We start from the raw sequence: 15,967 nt of genomic DNA, 5'->3' as shown, positions 1-15,967 counted from the left end.
TAATGACTATGAATGTCAATCATAGTTTTGAAACTAGCACAGCGTCCTTGTAAGACTTCCTTAATAGACACAGTGATCATAACGATGCAGTGATGTTTAAGAAACTATTACATATCACACCTGACTTCCATCCTGATTCCAGGAAGAGTTCTCCAGTGCAAAAGGAGGATAGTTTTAAAAGAAAGAGTGGTGAGAGAATTGGAGACAACTACAGACCGCGTATTATTCCTAATGCAGCTGCCAGCCAGCGGAAGTCAATTATTGGCCAATCAGACTATGATCTAGCCAATGGTACAACAAATTATAATGATCTTGCAAATGAGGCTAGGAACTATGTGGCAATACCACAGGAACAATTGCTACACCGATATGAACACGACTCCCAAATCCCTACCATAGTGGATACGAATGTTACGAAATTAATGCCATTTGGTGATGGGTCAAATAAAGTCTTTGGATATGAAAATTTTGGCCATACCTGTTATTGTAACTCTGTTTTACAATGTATTTATAACTTACCTGAATTCAGGAAAAGCATACTCCAATTCCCACAACGCTACCCATTGAAAAGCAGGGTTCGAGTGGAAGAGTTCCATTCGTTACATGAAAGAAATTATATAAACGAAGTCGTGGGCCAACAGGAACAAGAAGCTATATCGATAAATGAATCTGTCACCAGTCTTAACTCTCATCAAACGCAAACCCGTTCTACCAACACTCAGCCAGAGCTGAGTACCAAGTCACAATCAAATAAGACAATTGATGATGACAAGAAGAAAGAGAATAGAAAGAGTTTTTTCAAAGATCTCTATAAGATAAGAACTACTAGTAGTAATGCTACTGACAGTGGTTACTTAGGTGATAAATCTATTTACACTGAGTATAGCGCTGATAGCTCTCCAAAAGATGATGACACTGACAAGGAATCTTACTCAAATACAACCTACGACTCAACTAATTCTCAAAGTAAACCATCCCAACCGCAATCTAAACCAGCAGGCTATTTTGATACCGTTGGAGAGAAACTTCACGGCGATTGCAGAAAAGTAATTGTTGGGAATCCTGAACTCAATAAGACATACTCTCAGACATACTTTAACGTAAGTGAATCTTCAAATGACCTAAATATTGAAATAAGAAAAAAGTTGGCTTTGATTCACGGTCCTGTTATCAATATTGATCATTTGTTATATAAAGACCAACCTCATTTCCTTTATTATGCACTAAAGGACATCATGGAATGCATAACAGAGAACAGATATCTGTCTGGTGTTGTGTCCCCCGCTGAATTTGTTAAACTACTGAAAAGACAAAATCCTCTTTTCAACTCAACTATGCAGCAGGATGCTCATGAATTTCTTAATTTCTTATTGAACAACATTAGTGATTTTGCTGGTAAGTATAAATCAAATTATTTGAAATCATCTAATGAAGAAGAATGTGAGATATCACACGATTTTGTGAAAGACCAATTTGAAGGCGTTCTGCTAAACAGAATAAAATGCTTAACATGTGATTGTGTCAGTGCCAATGAAGAGCCATTCTTAGATTTTCCCATCGAAATTCAAAACGATGAAGCTATTAATATTCAAGATACATTTAGAAGTTTTTATCAACGGGAGATTTTATGTGGTCCAAACAAATTCTACTGTAATGAGTGCTGTGGCTTACAAGAAGCAGAAAAAACTGTTGGCTTTGAAAAACTACCTAAGACATTGGCATTGCATCTGAAAAGATTTAAGTGTGATGGTATTGTGAACTCTAAACTTTTCAATAAGATTGAATATCCATTAACACTGACTGTATGTTCATGTTTTGACAATTCTCTGTGTAAGACCTATGAACTAACTGGTGTAGTACTTCACGTTGGTGCTAGCCCTACTCATGGTCACTATGTTTCTATATGTAAGCATGAGAAATACGGTTGGCTAATGTATGATGATGAAACGATTGAGTCAATTCCAGAAGAGGCTGTCACTAGTCATGTTGGAGAGCCTAACAATCCAATAACTGCATATGTTTTGTTTTATAGTGAGAAAATCCAGAATAAAAAGACACAGCTATCTGATGAATTAGCTTACAATAATAATATCAATAAGCTGATGTCATATGAAACCTGGTTAAGAAATAAAGACATGGTGGAGAAACAATGCACAACAAACTACTCAAACATAACAACAAATCTAAGCAAACATTCAAAATGTGCCCCAAAGATAGCCCAACATTCTAAAAGAAGACCAAAATTTTTAACGTTCATTTCCACCTAATATCTAATGCACTTTTTGCAAATTAGTCTACTCTGACTTAATATTGCAACTAATTTTAATATTCAGTTTTGTTTAATTTTACTTTAATATACTTTAATTTGCCGTAAAAATTTAATGTCCCTGTATTTTGGTTAGAATAGACTTGTACAGTGATGTACCATTTCACATGGGTGCAGTAGCTCTAAATGCTTTGAGACTAATAGTACTTCAACAAGAGGACCATTCCATGTATATCATTACGAGTTCCAATGAAAACTAATTAAAAAGTACTTGCAAAAATAATGTTCTTAAATTAGTATATGACTCTTTTACAAATAATAATGTGCACAATGCATGGCTTTAATCATTTTTTTTGTCCCTCTATTATAGACAAGATCAGGCTGGTGGAGCGTGAGTGAAAAGATAAGACACGGATTCACCGTTATGTAATCTTTTTATGGCTTCTGCTAAAGTTGGACTTATATCAACTTGGTCTACAATCGGAAGATCGATATCCACAGGAACTGTATTTGTGCATACGATCTTGGACAGTTTACTGTTAGCTAACTTTTCTCTTGCTGAACCAGAAAATATACCATGTGTTACAATGGCAATAACTTCCTTGGCACCGTGTTCAAGTAAAGTATCACAAGCCTTCACCAATGTACCACAAGTGTCCGCCATATCGTCAATCAAGAGACATGATTTACCTTGAACATCACCGACAAGGACCATCCTGGAAACTTCATTGGCCTTTTGCCTCTCCTTGTGAATCAAAGCAAAGTTCAAGTCCAGCTTGTCTGCAAGAGAAGCAACCCTCTTCGCACCACCGGCATCTGGGGACACCAGTATAGTGTTCTTCAAATCGGTCTTAGTTCTTATGTAATTTAGGACACTTGGCTCTGCATACAGGTTATCCACAGGGATGTGGAAGAAACCTTGTATCTGAGAGGCGTGTAGGTCCATGGTGATGACATGGTCACATCCTGCAGTCTCCAACATCTTAGCGATTAGCTTGGCAGTAATTGGCGCACGTGATTTATCTTTTTTGTCCTGTCTAGCGTAAGGGAAGTTTGGGATAACCGCTGTGATTCTCCTCACTGATGCGGTTTTGCAAGCATGGATAAGAATCAGCAGCTCCATCAGAAAATCGTTCACCTCTTGTGCACCAATACCCGTCTGTATAATGTACACATCCTCATCACGTATACTTTCACCAATAGTAACTGAAGTCTCGGTGTTCGAGTACTGATACACACCGACCTTCGACAATGGAATGCCCAGTCTTCTCGACAAAAGCTCAGCAAGCTCAGGGTGCGAGTTACCTGCCAACAGTTTAATGCTATTTGTAGACATATTTAAATACTTCCTCTCTTCGAACTCTACCTTGATCGTCACCTTATCCCAAAAGCTCCCACCAAATAACAGCAGATAACTTTTGACAATATTCACTTCAAAGAATACCTATACAATACAATCCAATTCCTCTTTACAACTAGACATCCAAGCATACGCCTAGCCAATAGCGATGAGCTGGGCATTTCCCGCACCAGTGCTCATCGCAGCTTATTCAATTTTTTTTTTTTTTTCAATTTTTTTTCAGTTTTCTTCTGCAAAATTTGAGATGAGAATAGATCATGTGATATATATCGTAAAGAGGTATTACAAGAATGTTATTGAGAACGAATATATCATATGATATTACGTATAAGGGTATTTGGTAACTTCTTGCAATTTACCCGGCTCAAGCTTCTTTGGGGGACTTCATTACTTTCCATTGTGGAACCATCTCATCACACTAGAGAGACCCATCCCAACAGACAGCCCATTGCTGGCTGATAGTGTGGAATTACAAAGCCCGGAATGTTCACAGAGACACATACGTCAAGCGATGGAAAACTTGTTGATCTTACAAGCTTTTCCAAAACACTTGTAACTATAGCTTTAGTTATTTGAGCTTTGGTGGTTTCTGCATAGCACTATAGTAAACGGGAGCATTTGAAGTTTTTGCTCACAGCTGATCTGCTCTGATTTTTGATTTTGCTTATTTGGCATCGCTGGTATTGAGGGAACTTACAATTAAGAATCGTTGGAATATGGCTACGAAACAAGCTCAAAAGAGGCTAACTAAGGAGTATAAGATGATGGTGGAGAACCCACCACCATTTATTATTGCTAGACCGAATGAGGAGAATATACTGGAGTGGCACTATGTCATCAGTGGTCCTCCAGACACACCATATGACGGTGGGCAGTACCACGGGACTTTGACCTTCCCATCGGACTACCCATACAAGCCACCTGCTATCAGAATGATTACTCCAAATGGTAGGTTTAAAGAAAATACGCGGTTGTGTTTATCTATGAGTGATTACCACCCGGATACGTGGAATCCCGGCTGGTCTGTGGCTACAATCCTTAACGGACTGCTGAGTTTCATGACCGGTGATGAGAGTACCACCGGCTCTATTACGACCACTCAACAAGAGAAGAAGATTTTAGCCAAAAAATCCATGTACTACAACACTTTTAACAGCACTAGGTTCAAGCTGGTATTTCCAGAAATTGTAGAAAAGAATATAACAGAATTACAAAGGAGGAAGCAAGAGGAGAAAGACATGTCGATGTTCGAAAAAAAGGAAGATCCCTTGGTGAAGGCAGCACGAGAGAAGGCTATAGAGGTCAAAGATATAGTTAACCCAGAAGATAGAATCAGAGCTGAACAAGCTTTGAAAGAACTTGAAAAACAGCATAATGATAAGCCAAACGGCTCATCTTCTATGTTTTATATTGGTGTTGCATTGTTTTTGTTTTTAGTTGGACTTTTCATGAAATAATAATGACTATATTTTACTTGTTAAATGGATTTTTTTTAGAAAATATTTAGGCAATAGGTTCTGCTCTACTTATAAATAAGAATTTTACTTTTTTACGTTGATATATTGACACATTATCTATTATTGTTGACTATTCGTACCGAATTGTGAACCCAATGAATATCACATTGCAAGCTCGCCAAGTCATTACTCTTATCTTGTAGTTTCATTCATTGGTAAAGCCCGAATTTACTAATGCATCGTTATCTTGTTAAAAGTCGTCATAAATATTTTATATAATACAAAAATAGAATGCATATTTATTGGTTACTGCTGTTTTGATTAGAGTTTTGTTGTGGAGGCATAAATGGCATAAACGGCATTGGGAAAGCAGGCATGCCAAATGGCACAGGCGGTATTGGCATAGGAAGAGGCTTTTGTGGTGATTCATTCTTTTTCTCCGGAGAATTAACCGCACTAGAATTTAATGTTTCTGAGTTGATTTCGTTTTCATCTACCTTTGCCTTCTTAGCTTCCCCGTTATCTGTCTGTCCATCAGCTTTTCTTTTACTGTTTTCGTTTTGATCCTCATGGTCTTTCAAAAATTCATTAACCTTTTTTTGTATTTCCTCATCTTCAACCAGGGAATCTAATAAAACATCCTCCTTATCACAAAGAGGACACACAAAATCACTATCAAGAAGTGTATCTTCCATGATTTTCTTGGAAACCAGTTTATCACAACATGCAGTAGTACGCACTGGCTGTTTGAGGAGACCTCCAGTTAAATTACACTTCAATTCTTCTGGAAGATCACTGAAATGTCCCGGTTGGTATATAGCTGCATCACTATCAATAAGTCTGTTCTTGATTTTACGTTGGTAATCTTCCCATGATTGTTTATCAGCGACTTGGACGACAAATTTACCTTCATCAGTTACCATAATTTTCTTCTCAGCCATCTCCTGAGGTGTCATAGTTTCTGGATTTACTTCAACACTCTTTAAGAATGTCTTTGGGATACCCGTAGTTCTACGTATTCTTTTACCTTCAAAGTTCGGATCTGTGTTAGTTGGACAATTATTTATCCAATGATTTCTTGAGCCACATCTGTAGCACATATAACCGGGAGGTGGTGGCCCATCGTTTTCAGCGTTGGCGCCACTAGTAATAGGTTTACTCATAACTGGTGTTGCAGTCGACATTTCCTGTTGTGCTTGCTCCCATTGATTCTCTTGTGTAGCAAACATACTGGCAATTCTCTCTTCTTCAGTCATACCCGATACAGCTGCAGCTTCAGACCCAGCCCGTTGCTGTTGCTGTGGTTGAATTGAGCCACCAGCTTGTTGTTGAAAAACCCTCGGCCTACCGGTGATGTATCTTGTAGCATTACCCATAGTTGCTGCAAGGCCTCCTTTGTTTCTACTATGTATAGAAAAAGTCTTAGCTGCTGGAGACCGCCGTACCACAACCGTGGTCGAACGAGGTATCACCTGCGCGTCATCTTCATATTCCTCATCAGTATCAGGATTGTACACACGCAACTGGAAATCAGTACCATCACCAAGCTTGTTGTCTAATATGATTTCTCGTTTCAAATCAAACACAGTTAGACCAGTACCATCGAAAAGCACTCTAGATGAATCCTTCTGCGACCGAAACCGGTAAAAAATTGTACTACTCATCTGCAAATAAAGCGTATATCAGCCCGTGTTCCACAATCTCCAATGCAGCAATTTGAAAATTTCTGACCTCTTACTTCTCAGCCTATAATCAAAGCTGGATCTCCATCCTCATCGCTGTCATTAGCATTTTATCACTGACGATTTTGACCTTCAAATAGTCAACTTTGGCAAAAATTCCTTTGTAAGGAAAAAAATTAAAAATTTGACAAAAAAAATAGAAAAGCAGGGATTGAATTAAGTGTTATGGGTGGCAACTTGTAACCTTTTTGGGAGTATAAAAGTGAAGGATAGGGATTCAAGTGTGGAATATTCATCCTTTCAGTGAGTTCTAGTGGCATTTGGGTTTTTGAGCGGTTTTAATAGTGTTTCAGGAAGCTTAAACTCTGTTCGGTGTAGTTGCAAGGATAGTTCTTAAGAAGTTTATTGAAGTTTTAGGAATAAATCATGGCTGTGCCAGGATATTATGAGTTGTATCGTAGGAGTACGATTGGTAACAGTTTAGTTGATGCGTTAGATACACTTATCAGTGATGGTAGAATAGAGGCTTCTCTCGCTATGCGCGTATTGGAAACGTTCGATAAAGTGGTGTCGGAAACTTTAAAGGATAATGCACAATCTAAGCTGACGGTAAAAGGTAACTTGGATACGTATGGGTTTTGTGATGATGTGTGGACTTTCATTGTTAAGAAATGCCAAGTCACCGTTGAAGGTCCAGCTAGTGCTTTGAACCCAACAGATGAACCACAGACGACATTGTCAGTGGATAAATTAAGAATCGTCGCATGTAATTCAAAGAAGAGTGATTGAATCTTTACTTATAACCTGATTTACTTTTATTTCCTATTATATGTGCATTGTCGGGAGTTTTGGGTTTTAAAGCATCGATTGTTATTAAAAAAGATTAAAGATGGGTGATATTTCTTGAATAATTTACCTACTTTAGCAACCAATTTTCTAAGACTAGGCGATATTACCTTGGAAATTACGGCAGTTGTATTCAAATAGAAAACAACTGAAACATTTTCTACAATTATTTTTGCATTCCAATACTGGTTTGATTGTAACATTAACTACCTATTTCTTTGGTTTCAGCCTATTTCGTTGTTTATTTAACGTTATATTTTTTTTATTCTCTATTTTTCTTATAGTATACTTATCAAAAACATTTAATAGTAAAGCATTCTTTCAAACATCATACAAATATCTTACGGGATTGAACCTTTTTATAAAGTGAAGTACGGGTTGATCACATTCTGCATTAAAGCCGTCATCTAATTGCTTTTCTGAATAATAACTTATTCAGCATACGTATATTAATTCTTAAGAATTAATGCTAGAAATGAATTAAATTATATAGCACTACTTAATTTGCAGAATTCCGTTTTCAAATCAATCAACTTTTTAACCTTACCATCGTAGATGATCCATTGATCTTCCACATTATCAAATGTTTTCAGCACATTCAGAATAAATAAATAACACTTTTGTTTTTCCTGATACTGTTGTGGGACTAAGTCTTGCAAATATTCATAAACTATCTCTGCGGCCTCTCTATCTCTGTTATTCGTTAGGCGGAATGTGAAGATTTTTTTGCAATCCTCCCATTTGTTACTCTTCAAGCTATTAATTAGGATCTCATCTATGATTACAAAGTCTCTGTGACTTAAACAGGGCTTACTACCCTCTTGAGTGTTGCAGGAGTTCAACAAAATAGTAAAAAAATTTGGACCATGACATGAATTGGATAATAATTTGTAAAAACATTCTTTTCTTGTACTCTTATCCAAAACCGTCTGGCTCATTCTTAGCACATCTATCACTTCTTCGTACATTTTAAATTCTACCAAGAGATCCAAGTAGGCTAAATGTTGCGTTTTGCTAAATTCTGGCGCCTCTTCGACACTTGGATGTTTCATGGAGTATTCAACAGACTTTGATACACATTTTAGTGCCAAGTCCAATCTATTATATGTTTTGAACAATAAGGATAGTTGAAGATAGTAGTGCGCATTGGTTGAAGACTCGGTGAATGTTTTTAGTAATTCATACCACAGACTGTTTTGTTGGACATTTTTTAAGAAAGGTGGTAATTTGTTGGCCAGGTGCAACATATAGTCATTCATGGTAAAAAATTCATAAGCTTGTTCAAACCGTCCACAATTAAACATTGACATCGCCAGTAAAAACTCCTCATCAATCTCGTTCCGTCTGTACAAAGGCTCTAGAATATATTTGAAGAAATTGATAGCCTTTTGAGGCGGTTCCATTTTTTCTCTCCAGTTCAGCACATATTCTTGCATAAAGGCTATATATAGCCTGCTATCAACAATTGGAGTGGAATACAAAGTTGCAATTTCAAACTCTAGATAGCCCGCTAATTCAGATGAAGAAAATATTTGTACTCCATGAGGGTATTGTAATGTGTGCATGCTCATACTACTCTGGGTCAACTTACTATCAAATTCATAAAAAGACATGAAGAAAGTTTGCTTATAGTTAATATCTAATAAGGTCTCAATCTTGTCCCCAAAAATGTTTGTATCGAAATCTAAAAATAAGAAAGACAAAAGGACTAATTGGAGAAGCTTGTTTTGAACAACGATTTGATGATATAAATTTTCGATAATTATACTAGAGTTCATCACATTGCCTGTAAATGCTTCCACAAAATTGTCAAGGTGATAAGAAGTGTCCTTCAAATGATTTTCTATTAATTCATTTAGAATTTCAATAATGTCATATGTTGCTAATTCCGCAAATAGAGTTTTTACATTATTCTTTTCAAACTTGGACTTCAGACATTCATTAAATATTTGAGAGAAAGCTGTTGATATATTTGTTGAGTGCTCATGCTTCCTTATAGCAATGTCATTAAATTTGTCTGAAGTGGATAAGATAGCGTCTCTAGAAATAGTTGAGAAGAATAAATTCAATAACTTGAAATATTTGGCAAACTGATCGTCATTATCAGTAATCTCACTCAAATTAAAGTATATGTTTTCAAGAGATGAGTTGATTTTGTAGAAGCCGTGGTTATACAAGTTATGAGTGTTTACTAGTATCATATCATTCTTGTAAATTGTAAATGAAGCAATTTCTGAATGATTATTATTAATATCACGCAATAATGTGTCTAAGTTTGCCAAATACTGTTGTTGCTGGGTTTCATTATTTTCAGAATATACGATGTTATTTGCCAATAATAGGCTATCTGCTTCTTTAAATGTCATATCAGAATAATGTGACTTCAATTTGTAAAGGGCCTTATCAAAATCATAATTTTGAATCAATGCTGATATTTCCTCCGTCTGAAAATTTTGTAGAGACTTATTTGAAGCTTCAATCCATTCAAAATCGCTAAATGAGGAGTCCTTTATATTGAGAATTTGCAACTTACTATTGCTACCGCTCTTCCAAAGTATAATTAAGTTAAACGTAGTAGAAGTAAAATTCAATTCCAATGGATCTGTTAGTTTCATGTCTACAAAGGACCATATAGTAGATTTTTTCATGTTTGCATCAATCGAACTGAACATGTTAAAAGTTGGCTTTCTTTCACCGTCATTTGTGAAAGACAATCTGCCGAATTTAAAGACACCATTTCCGATTGGTAAATATATAACAATAACATCGTTCAATGTCGATATGTAGTTACCATTTGATTCATATTCTATTGTTTCGAGTGTACCATTAAAATTCTCAGTTAAATTATATTCTTGTACAAGATGAAAACTTCCCAAGTCCCATATTTTCAAATGGCACAGCCTAGTCAAGACGACCAAGTACTTATCGTGTATAACCAAACAGGCAACAGCTCTATCAGCGGGTTGTTTCTTTTTTCTGGAGAACATGCTTGTCAATGTCTGAATGTATGAATAATCGTTGAATAGAAGAGGTTCCAAATAGTTCTCATTATGCTGTCTTAGACCTAATAGGCCACCATCTTCTAGAAATACCACGAAGAAATCCTGAGAAACTTTGTGTAGTAGGTGAGGTCTTCTCACCGTGAAATCATAAGGTGATTGCATTGACAACCAATTATCATCCAATACATTTTCAATTCCAAATATGTATTCAAGTGGTAACCTCATTGTAAGAAACGCAGAGCTCTCCAAAATTACATCCACAACTATCACACCTTCTTGCTCTTCCACTACTAATGTATGGTGCTCGTGCATTAACTTGGCCGGTAAGTGTATGATAATAGTTCTTCCATCGCTTGCATTCTTAAAGTTGTAAAAAGAAATAGACTTGTAATCCGTAGAAATGTGATAGCAAAGAAACTCACCATTGGTCAAGCGCATCGACTGCGAATATGCACTTGCGAAACTCTCGGGTGATCCTTTGCTATTTTCCAGCAAGTGAACAAACTCTCCATTACCTTGACATATCTGTAGTAGATCAAGGTCAACCTTAGCCAACTGCGCCATGTTCTAGATAGCTTATATTTATCTGAACCTCGAAAACTAAAAGAGAAATTGCTGATCTATTAATTTATAGTGAATAAAGTTCAGACTATAACGTAATCCGCAACTCAGACGCTCTTGCAAATGATTCAATTGATCTCAGATCAGCGGCTATTTTTTTGACTGCTATAAATGCAAAATGCAACAAATCAGATCCAATTGAAAACACCACTTGCTCATCGGCTATTGAATGTCTTTTGTTTGTTCCTTAATGAGGGCCCGTTTTTCCTTCACAAAAGTTTTCTTTGAAATTCTCTACGGGCTAAACCTGGAATCATTACATACGTGCTATGATATCTGAAAAAAAGATAGTCAGGTGCTTTATGTACAACGTGATATATATTCTGAATCTCAGTAGACGACAATATCACATGAGCAGCTCGTAGAAAGATGTTAGGAATTGCCTACATATTATTGTTTGTTGCCAATACCTATATGATTGCTGAACGGTTAGCTGAGTCGAATTCAATCCAACACTCATTATGCAAATGCATTTTCGTGTAAAGAAAGTTATGTTCCCTTTACTATCAAACTAGCTATCAATAGGAACAAGAGACCTTGACAGAAAAATAGAAATAGAATAGCTTGAATGTTAGACTAATAATTTTGGTCTAATTGCTAACAATGCTTTTAGCTAACAATGTTTTTTTTGGCGTTTCCCTCTAATGATGGACTTGTTTTATCAAGTAAGATGTTACTAATTTATTCATCATGTTCTCCTTATTTTAGTGTTTTCAATATATCCAAATTGGGCACTGAATATATTTTATCTTCTTACAATAAACATGACATTTGTATGTATTAACTATGTCAAACAACAATCATGGGTTTGAACCGTATATGTCCGTTTCAAAAAAAAAAAATACGTCATTTTCCAAAACAGTGTAAAACTGTTTTTCATTAACGCAAAATGTGTTTGAGTGAGATGTGGGATAGAGAATTCTTCTACTGAGGAATACAAAACAACATGTAATCATCTTGTATGGGGGAGAAGGGAAGAGGAGTATAGTGGGAAATAGGAGGTATGCCAAGAGAATAAAAAATATCCGGTTTTTTTCCTCTTTCTAGGTGTTCGCAGTAAAGAATAGTTTTTCCGTGATGATCCCCTCGACCATTGAATACCAGAAAATAGTTTTTCCGACACCTTTGAAGGTAAACATTTGCTTCAGATGTATATACACCCTGTTTCAAACGGCTTTCCGATTACTTTCGTTTGGTTGAATAATATTCGTGCCTTTTCTTGACCTGCCATCTTATTATGTCTTTCCCACTCTCTGACTTACGGATATTGGTGTAGTGAAGCACCAGGGGGTTCTCGATGGGATGGGAAAATCCCATCTACGTAGCTTTGTTTACGGAAAAATGGAAATACTGTAGTTCATAGTGATTGACAATTTATACCTAATGTTGATAAATAATTTCTCCGTAGACAAATGCCTGTACGTACTCAACGGAGGGAGGGGCAAGAAGTGCCTAGTTTTTCCAGGTCATTCCTTTTTCTCTTGTAACTCCCCTTTTTCTTTTACCCCTGTGCCGTCCGTGGATGGAAATCAGCTATATCCTCTGGTTCTCTAGTCTCCCTAATCCTTTATTACCTTCAAAGAGGGCAGTGAATAGGTAGGAGTATTCCTGGAAAAACCAAAACCACCATTATTTTTCCGGGATGCATCCCGGAAAAACTACTAGAACCTCTCCTTCCATTAGAAGGAAAATCCTACTTTTTTCCTTTTTAACTGTTGAAGCGCCACGAGTAATACTACGCGAAAATATACAGAGTGGAGAAGATGACTTAGATGCTTTTCACGTTCAAATCACTAAATGTTCAGGAGATATAGTTTTTCCGTAACAATGCTCTCCAGCTGGTACTGACTATACTTGGATGCTCTGCTTCCACTTCTCAGAGATAGTAGTCGTTCAAATCAATCATTTTGCTTTTCCCACTTTATTCTCTCTGAGTTGCTAGTAGTCCTCCTGAAAGACATTTTGTGCATTACGTTGACAACTAAGCAAAGGCCCTTTTGCAATAGAGCTCGAATGGTGTCAGGGAATAATAAATCCGGAGAGAACAAGGATATTTGGCAGTAAACATTCGTAGCACTTTCCTTTTGGTATAGAGGTTTGATTTCATTCATGTAGGTCGAGAAGAGTTTTTCCGAAACTCAGACAATGACGTAGACTCCGTGATGCACAATATTTTCCGATAACAAACCTTTGTACAGAACCAAGGCATTTGTAGTCTTATTTTTCTAGCTTGATTCCAGAAGAATTAGAGTATCTTAGTAGGAATTCTCTTTGTTGAGAAAGCACAACAGTAGTTTTGCTGTCTAATTCTTAACCACCCACACTACTATCTAATTTAGGATGATTCTCTGAGAAGTCTCGCTATTGCTTGAGAAAAAGTTTAAAAATTTCATTAGTAAAGGCAAAGAACAAGAGAGACTAATCCCTACAAAGTGTCAAACAGAGGACTAGAACTCCACTTTTAATTCATGTATCCATGGTGGCAATGAGAACCACCTCTCCACTTGAACAAAGAAACATATAAAACACTCTGACTTTCAAATGTCTCAGTTAAAAACTACTCCAATGTCAAAGCATTGCAAAACATAACCGCTACGGAAACAATCAATATCTCACATTATTATTCAAACACTACCACACTATACCACACGCATTGATAATACATTATTAACAGATAACAAATTCTAAGTAAGAACTCGAATAACTAACTTCGATAATAAGCATATTAATACACTTAATAATGTTTGCTGATTTTAGGATAAACAATTTTAGACTTATAGATAGAATAGGTTCGGGAGCTTATGGGTTGGTATTCAAGGCCCGTAACACTATCGACAACAAGATATATGCGATTAAGGCCATTCTGCGGGCAGAATATACTAATCGTACTTTAAAGAACCATGTTAACGAGTCACATGCTAAACAGAAACAAAATTTGGAGTTTCTGTTGTACGCTTTCTTTCAAAAAAATCACCATGAATTGTACTTGCCCGCTGTTGATTTAGACTCTATATTGGCTTTAACAAAAGAACAACTAGACCAAGTACCACACTATAAAGAGATAGCTTTACATTTAAGCGTACATGATCACCCAAATATTGTGTCTATACATAACGTATTTGAGTCTTCGATTGCTACATTCATCGTTATGGATTATTATGAGAACGACCTTTTCACTTCTATCGTTGATAAACAATACTTCGCTAACGATGGCTTATTAGTAAAAGACGTCTTCTTGAAGATCTGCACGGCTTTACAGTACTGTCACAGCATGGGTGTTTACCATTGTGACATTAAACCAGAGAACATTCTATTAGATGCTTCCGATAATGTCTACCTATGCGATTTTGGGTTGGCAACGGACTCTAAATACCTGGCACCTAATGTGTGCGTCGGAAGTTTCTACTACATGGCACCAGAGAGAATATTGTACTCTAGCGCTCCTTTAGAAACTGAAACTGCTGTTCTGCCTACAGCTACAAGTGATATCTGGTCCCTAGGTATTATATTGATCAACTTAGTATGCATGAGAAACCCATGGTTGAAGGCTCACCAAGGTGAGGATGCAACTTTCCAATTCTTCATTGAGAATAACAAAATTTTACAGAAAATACTTCCAATATCGGATGAGCTTCTTGATGTACTGGGAGATATACTATGTTTGGAACCATGTAGGAGAATAGCACTAGATGTCCTAATGGCAAAAATTAGAAGCATCAAGAAACTCACTCCAGATGGACCTTTGAGTCAAATTCCTGAAATCGAGCCTCATAAGCCTATCGCTGCTATGACTATTTCACAAGATTTAGATGATGAGGATGAGGTTGATGAACTACATCCAGATTTCTCGGAACAGACCAGGATGTTATCTGGTGCAGCTACACCATTTGAGGAAATTACCGTTACGGGAACTAGTACATGTAGCACTACGACAGCAATTAGTTCCTCATATGAAAACTCGGGAATGTTATGTAAAGGCGATTTTACTATTGCCACTGATGAATTTACTTCACACCAAAAATTGCTAGAAGAAAAACTACTCAAGCTTCAAAGCGAAAGTCTTACGACAACAGGAAATTCTGGTAACTGGTTACCAGAATATTGATCTTACTCCAAATAACTAACCTACACGAATTTAGTTTATTTATGACCATATTCTTTTGATATTATACCATCATTTTAATTCACGATTAATTAATTTTTTATAATCTCTAATATTATAGATTCTAACGATCCATTTATATTTGCATTTGATGGTTTCTCTACGGTAAAATGAAACTTTTCCATTTCTGTTGTTCAATTTTTGCTGAAATTATAAGAAAATTGGCAAGGGATATAAACTATCCTTCTCAGTTCCAAACAGTGATGGATTATAACTAGTTGGTTGTTTAAACAGAACTTTCAATTGCACAATAAATAAGCAACTATAAGTGCATCATGAGTAGCAGTTCTAGAAAACAGGATAGACATATGAGAGTAAATTATTTTAAAACATCTTCAAAGAAGACCGGATAAAGCTCTTGGAGTGTCTATTCAATTTTTTTTTTCATTGCATAAGCAAAGCACTTTTGTAAAACTATGGATTCGAAGACTGAAACCACATGGCATATAAGAATAGTCAAAGTCTACGATTTAAATATAAACGCTCAAACTAGTGAATGCAATACTTATCAATACGATAAGAAGAGTAACCGTCAATATTTTAGAAAAACCAAGCCAGATGCTCCTGACAC

The 15,967-nt window shown here is 36.4% G+C and overlaps 7 protein-coding genes across 7 annotated transcripts; 4 read left to right on the top strand and 3 right to left on the bottom strand.

Moving 5' to 3' along the window:
- Positions 1 to 92: 92 nt before the first annotated feature.
- On the top strand, positions 93 to 2,267 carry GVI51_I05291 (uncharacterized protein; the record flags this gene model as incomplete). The annotated part of the gene is made up of 1 exon (XM_447489.1): positions 93 to 2,267. One exon carries the CDS (start codon positions 93 to 95, stop codon positions 2,265 to 2,267), a length of 2,175 nt encoding a protein of 724 aa, XP_447489.1.
- Positions 2,268 to 2,642: 375 nt separating this feature from the next.
- On the bottom strand, positions 2,643 to 3,602 carry PRS2 (ribose phosphate diphosphokinase subunit PRS2; the record flags this gene model as incomplete). The annotated part of the gene is made up of 1 exon (XM_447488.1): positions 2,643 to 3,602. One exon carries the CDS (start codon positions 3,600 to 3,602, stop codon positions 2,643 to 2,645), a length of 960 nt encoding a protein of 319 aa, XP_447488.1.
- A 740-nt stretch (positions 3,603 to 4,342) lies between these two features.
- Positions 4,343 to 5,083, top strand: UBC6 (E2 ubiquitin-conjugating protein UBC6; the record flags this gene model as incomplete). Its single annotated transcript, XM_447487.1, has 1 exon — positions 4,343 to 5,083. One exon carries the CDS (start codon positions 4,343 to 4,345, stop codon positions 5,081 to 5,083), a length of 741 nt encoding a protein of 246 aa, XP_447487.1.
- A 299-nt stretch (positions 5,084 to 5,382) lies between these two features.
- On the bottom strand, positions 5,383 to 6,747 carry MPE1 (cleavage polyadenylation factor subunit MPE1; the record flags this gene model as incomplete). Its single annotated transcript, XM_447486.1, has 1 exon — positions 5,383 to 6,747. One exon carries the CDS (start codon positions 6,745 to 6,747, stop codon positions 5,383 to 5,385), a length of 1,365 nt encoding a protein of 454 aa, XP_447486.1.
- Positions 6,748 to 7,191: 444 nt separating this feature from the next.
- On the top strand, positions 7,192 to 7,554 carry TOA2 (transcription initiation factor IIA subunit gamma; the record flags this gene model as incomplete). The annotated part of the gene is made up of 1 exon (XM_447485.1): positions 7,192 to 7,554. The coding sequence occupies one exon, from the start codon at positions 7,192 to 7,194 to the stop codon at positions 7,552 to 7,554; it is 363 nt and encodes a 120-aa protein (XP_447485.1).
- A 542-nt stretch (positions 7,555 to 8,096) lies between these two features.
- On the bottom strand, positions 8,097 to 11,177 carry NUP120 (Nup120p; the record flags this gene model as incomplete). The annotated part of the gene is made up of 1 exon (XM_447484.1): positions 8,097 to 11,177. The coding sequence occupies one exon, from the start codon at positions 11,175 to 11,177 to the stop codon at positions 8,097 to 8,099; it is 3,081 nt and encodes a 1,026-aa protein (XP_447484.1).
- Positions 11,178 to 13,974: 2,797 nt separating this feature from the next.
- On the top strand, positions 13,975 to 15,339 carry SKS1 (putative serine/threonine protein kinase SKS1; the record flags this gene model as incomplete). The annotated part of the gene is made up of 1 exon (XM_447483.1): positions 13,975 to 15,339. One exon carries the CDS (start codon positions 13,975 to 13,977, stop codon positions 15,337 to 15,339), a length of 1,365 nt encoding a protein of 454 aa, XP_447483.1.
- Positions 15,340 to 15,967: the final 628 nt, after the last annotated feature.

Source organism: Nakaseomyces glabratus, chromosome I, assembly GCF_010111755.1.
Source record: "Nakaseomyces glabratus chromosome I, complete sequence".
Lineage (NCBI taxonomy): Eukaryota > Fungi > Ascomycota > Saccharomycetes > Saccharomycetales > Saccharomycetaceae > Nakaseomyces > Nakaseomyces glabratus.
Note: the sequence above shows the minus strand (reverse complement) of the source record. Positions and strands in the feature narration are given on the sequence as shown.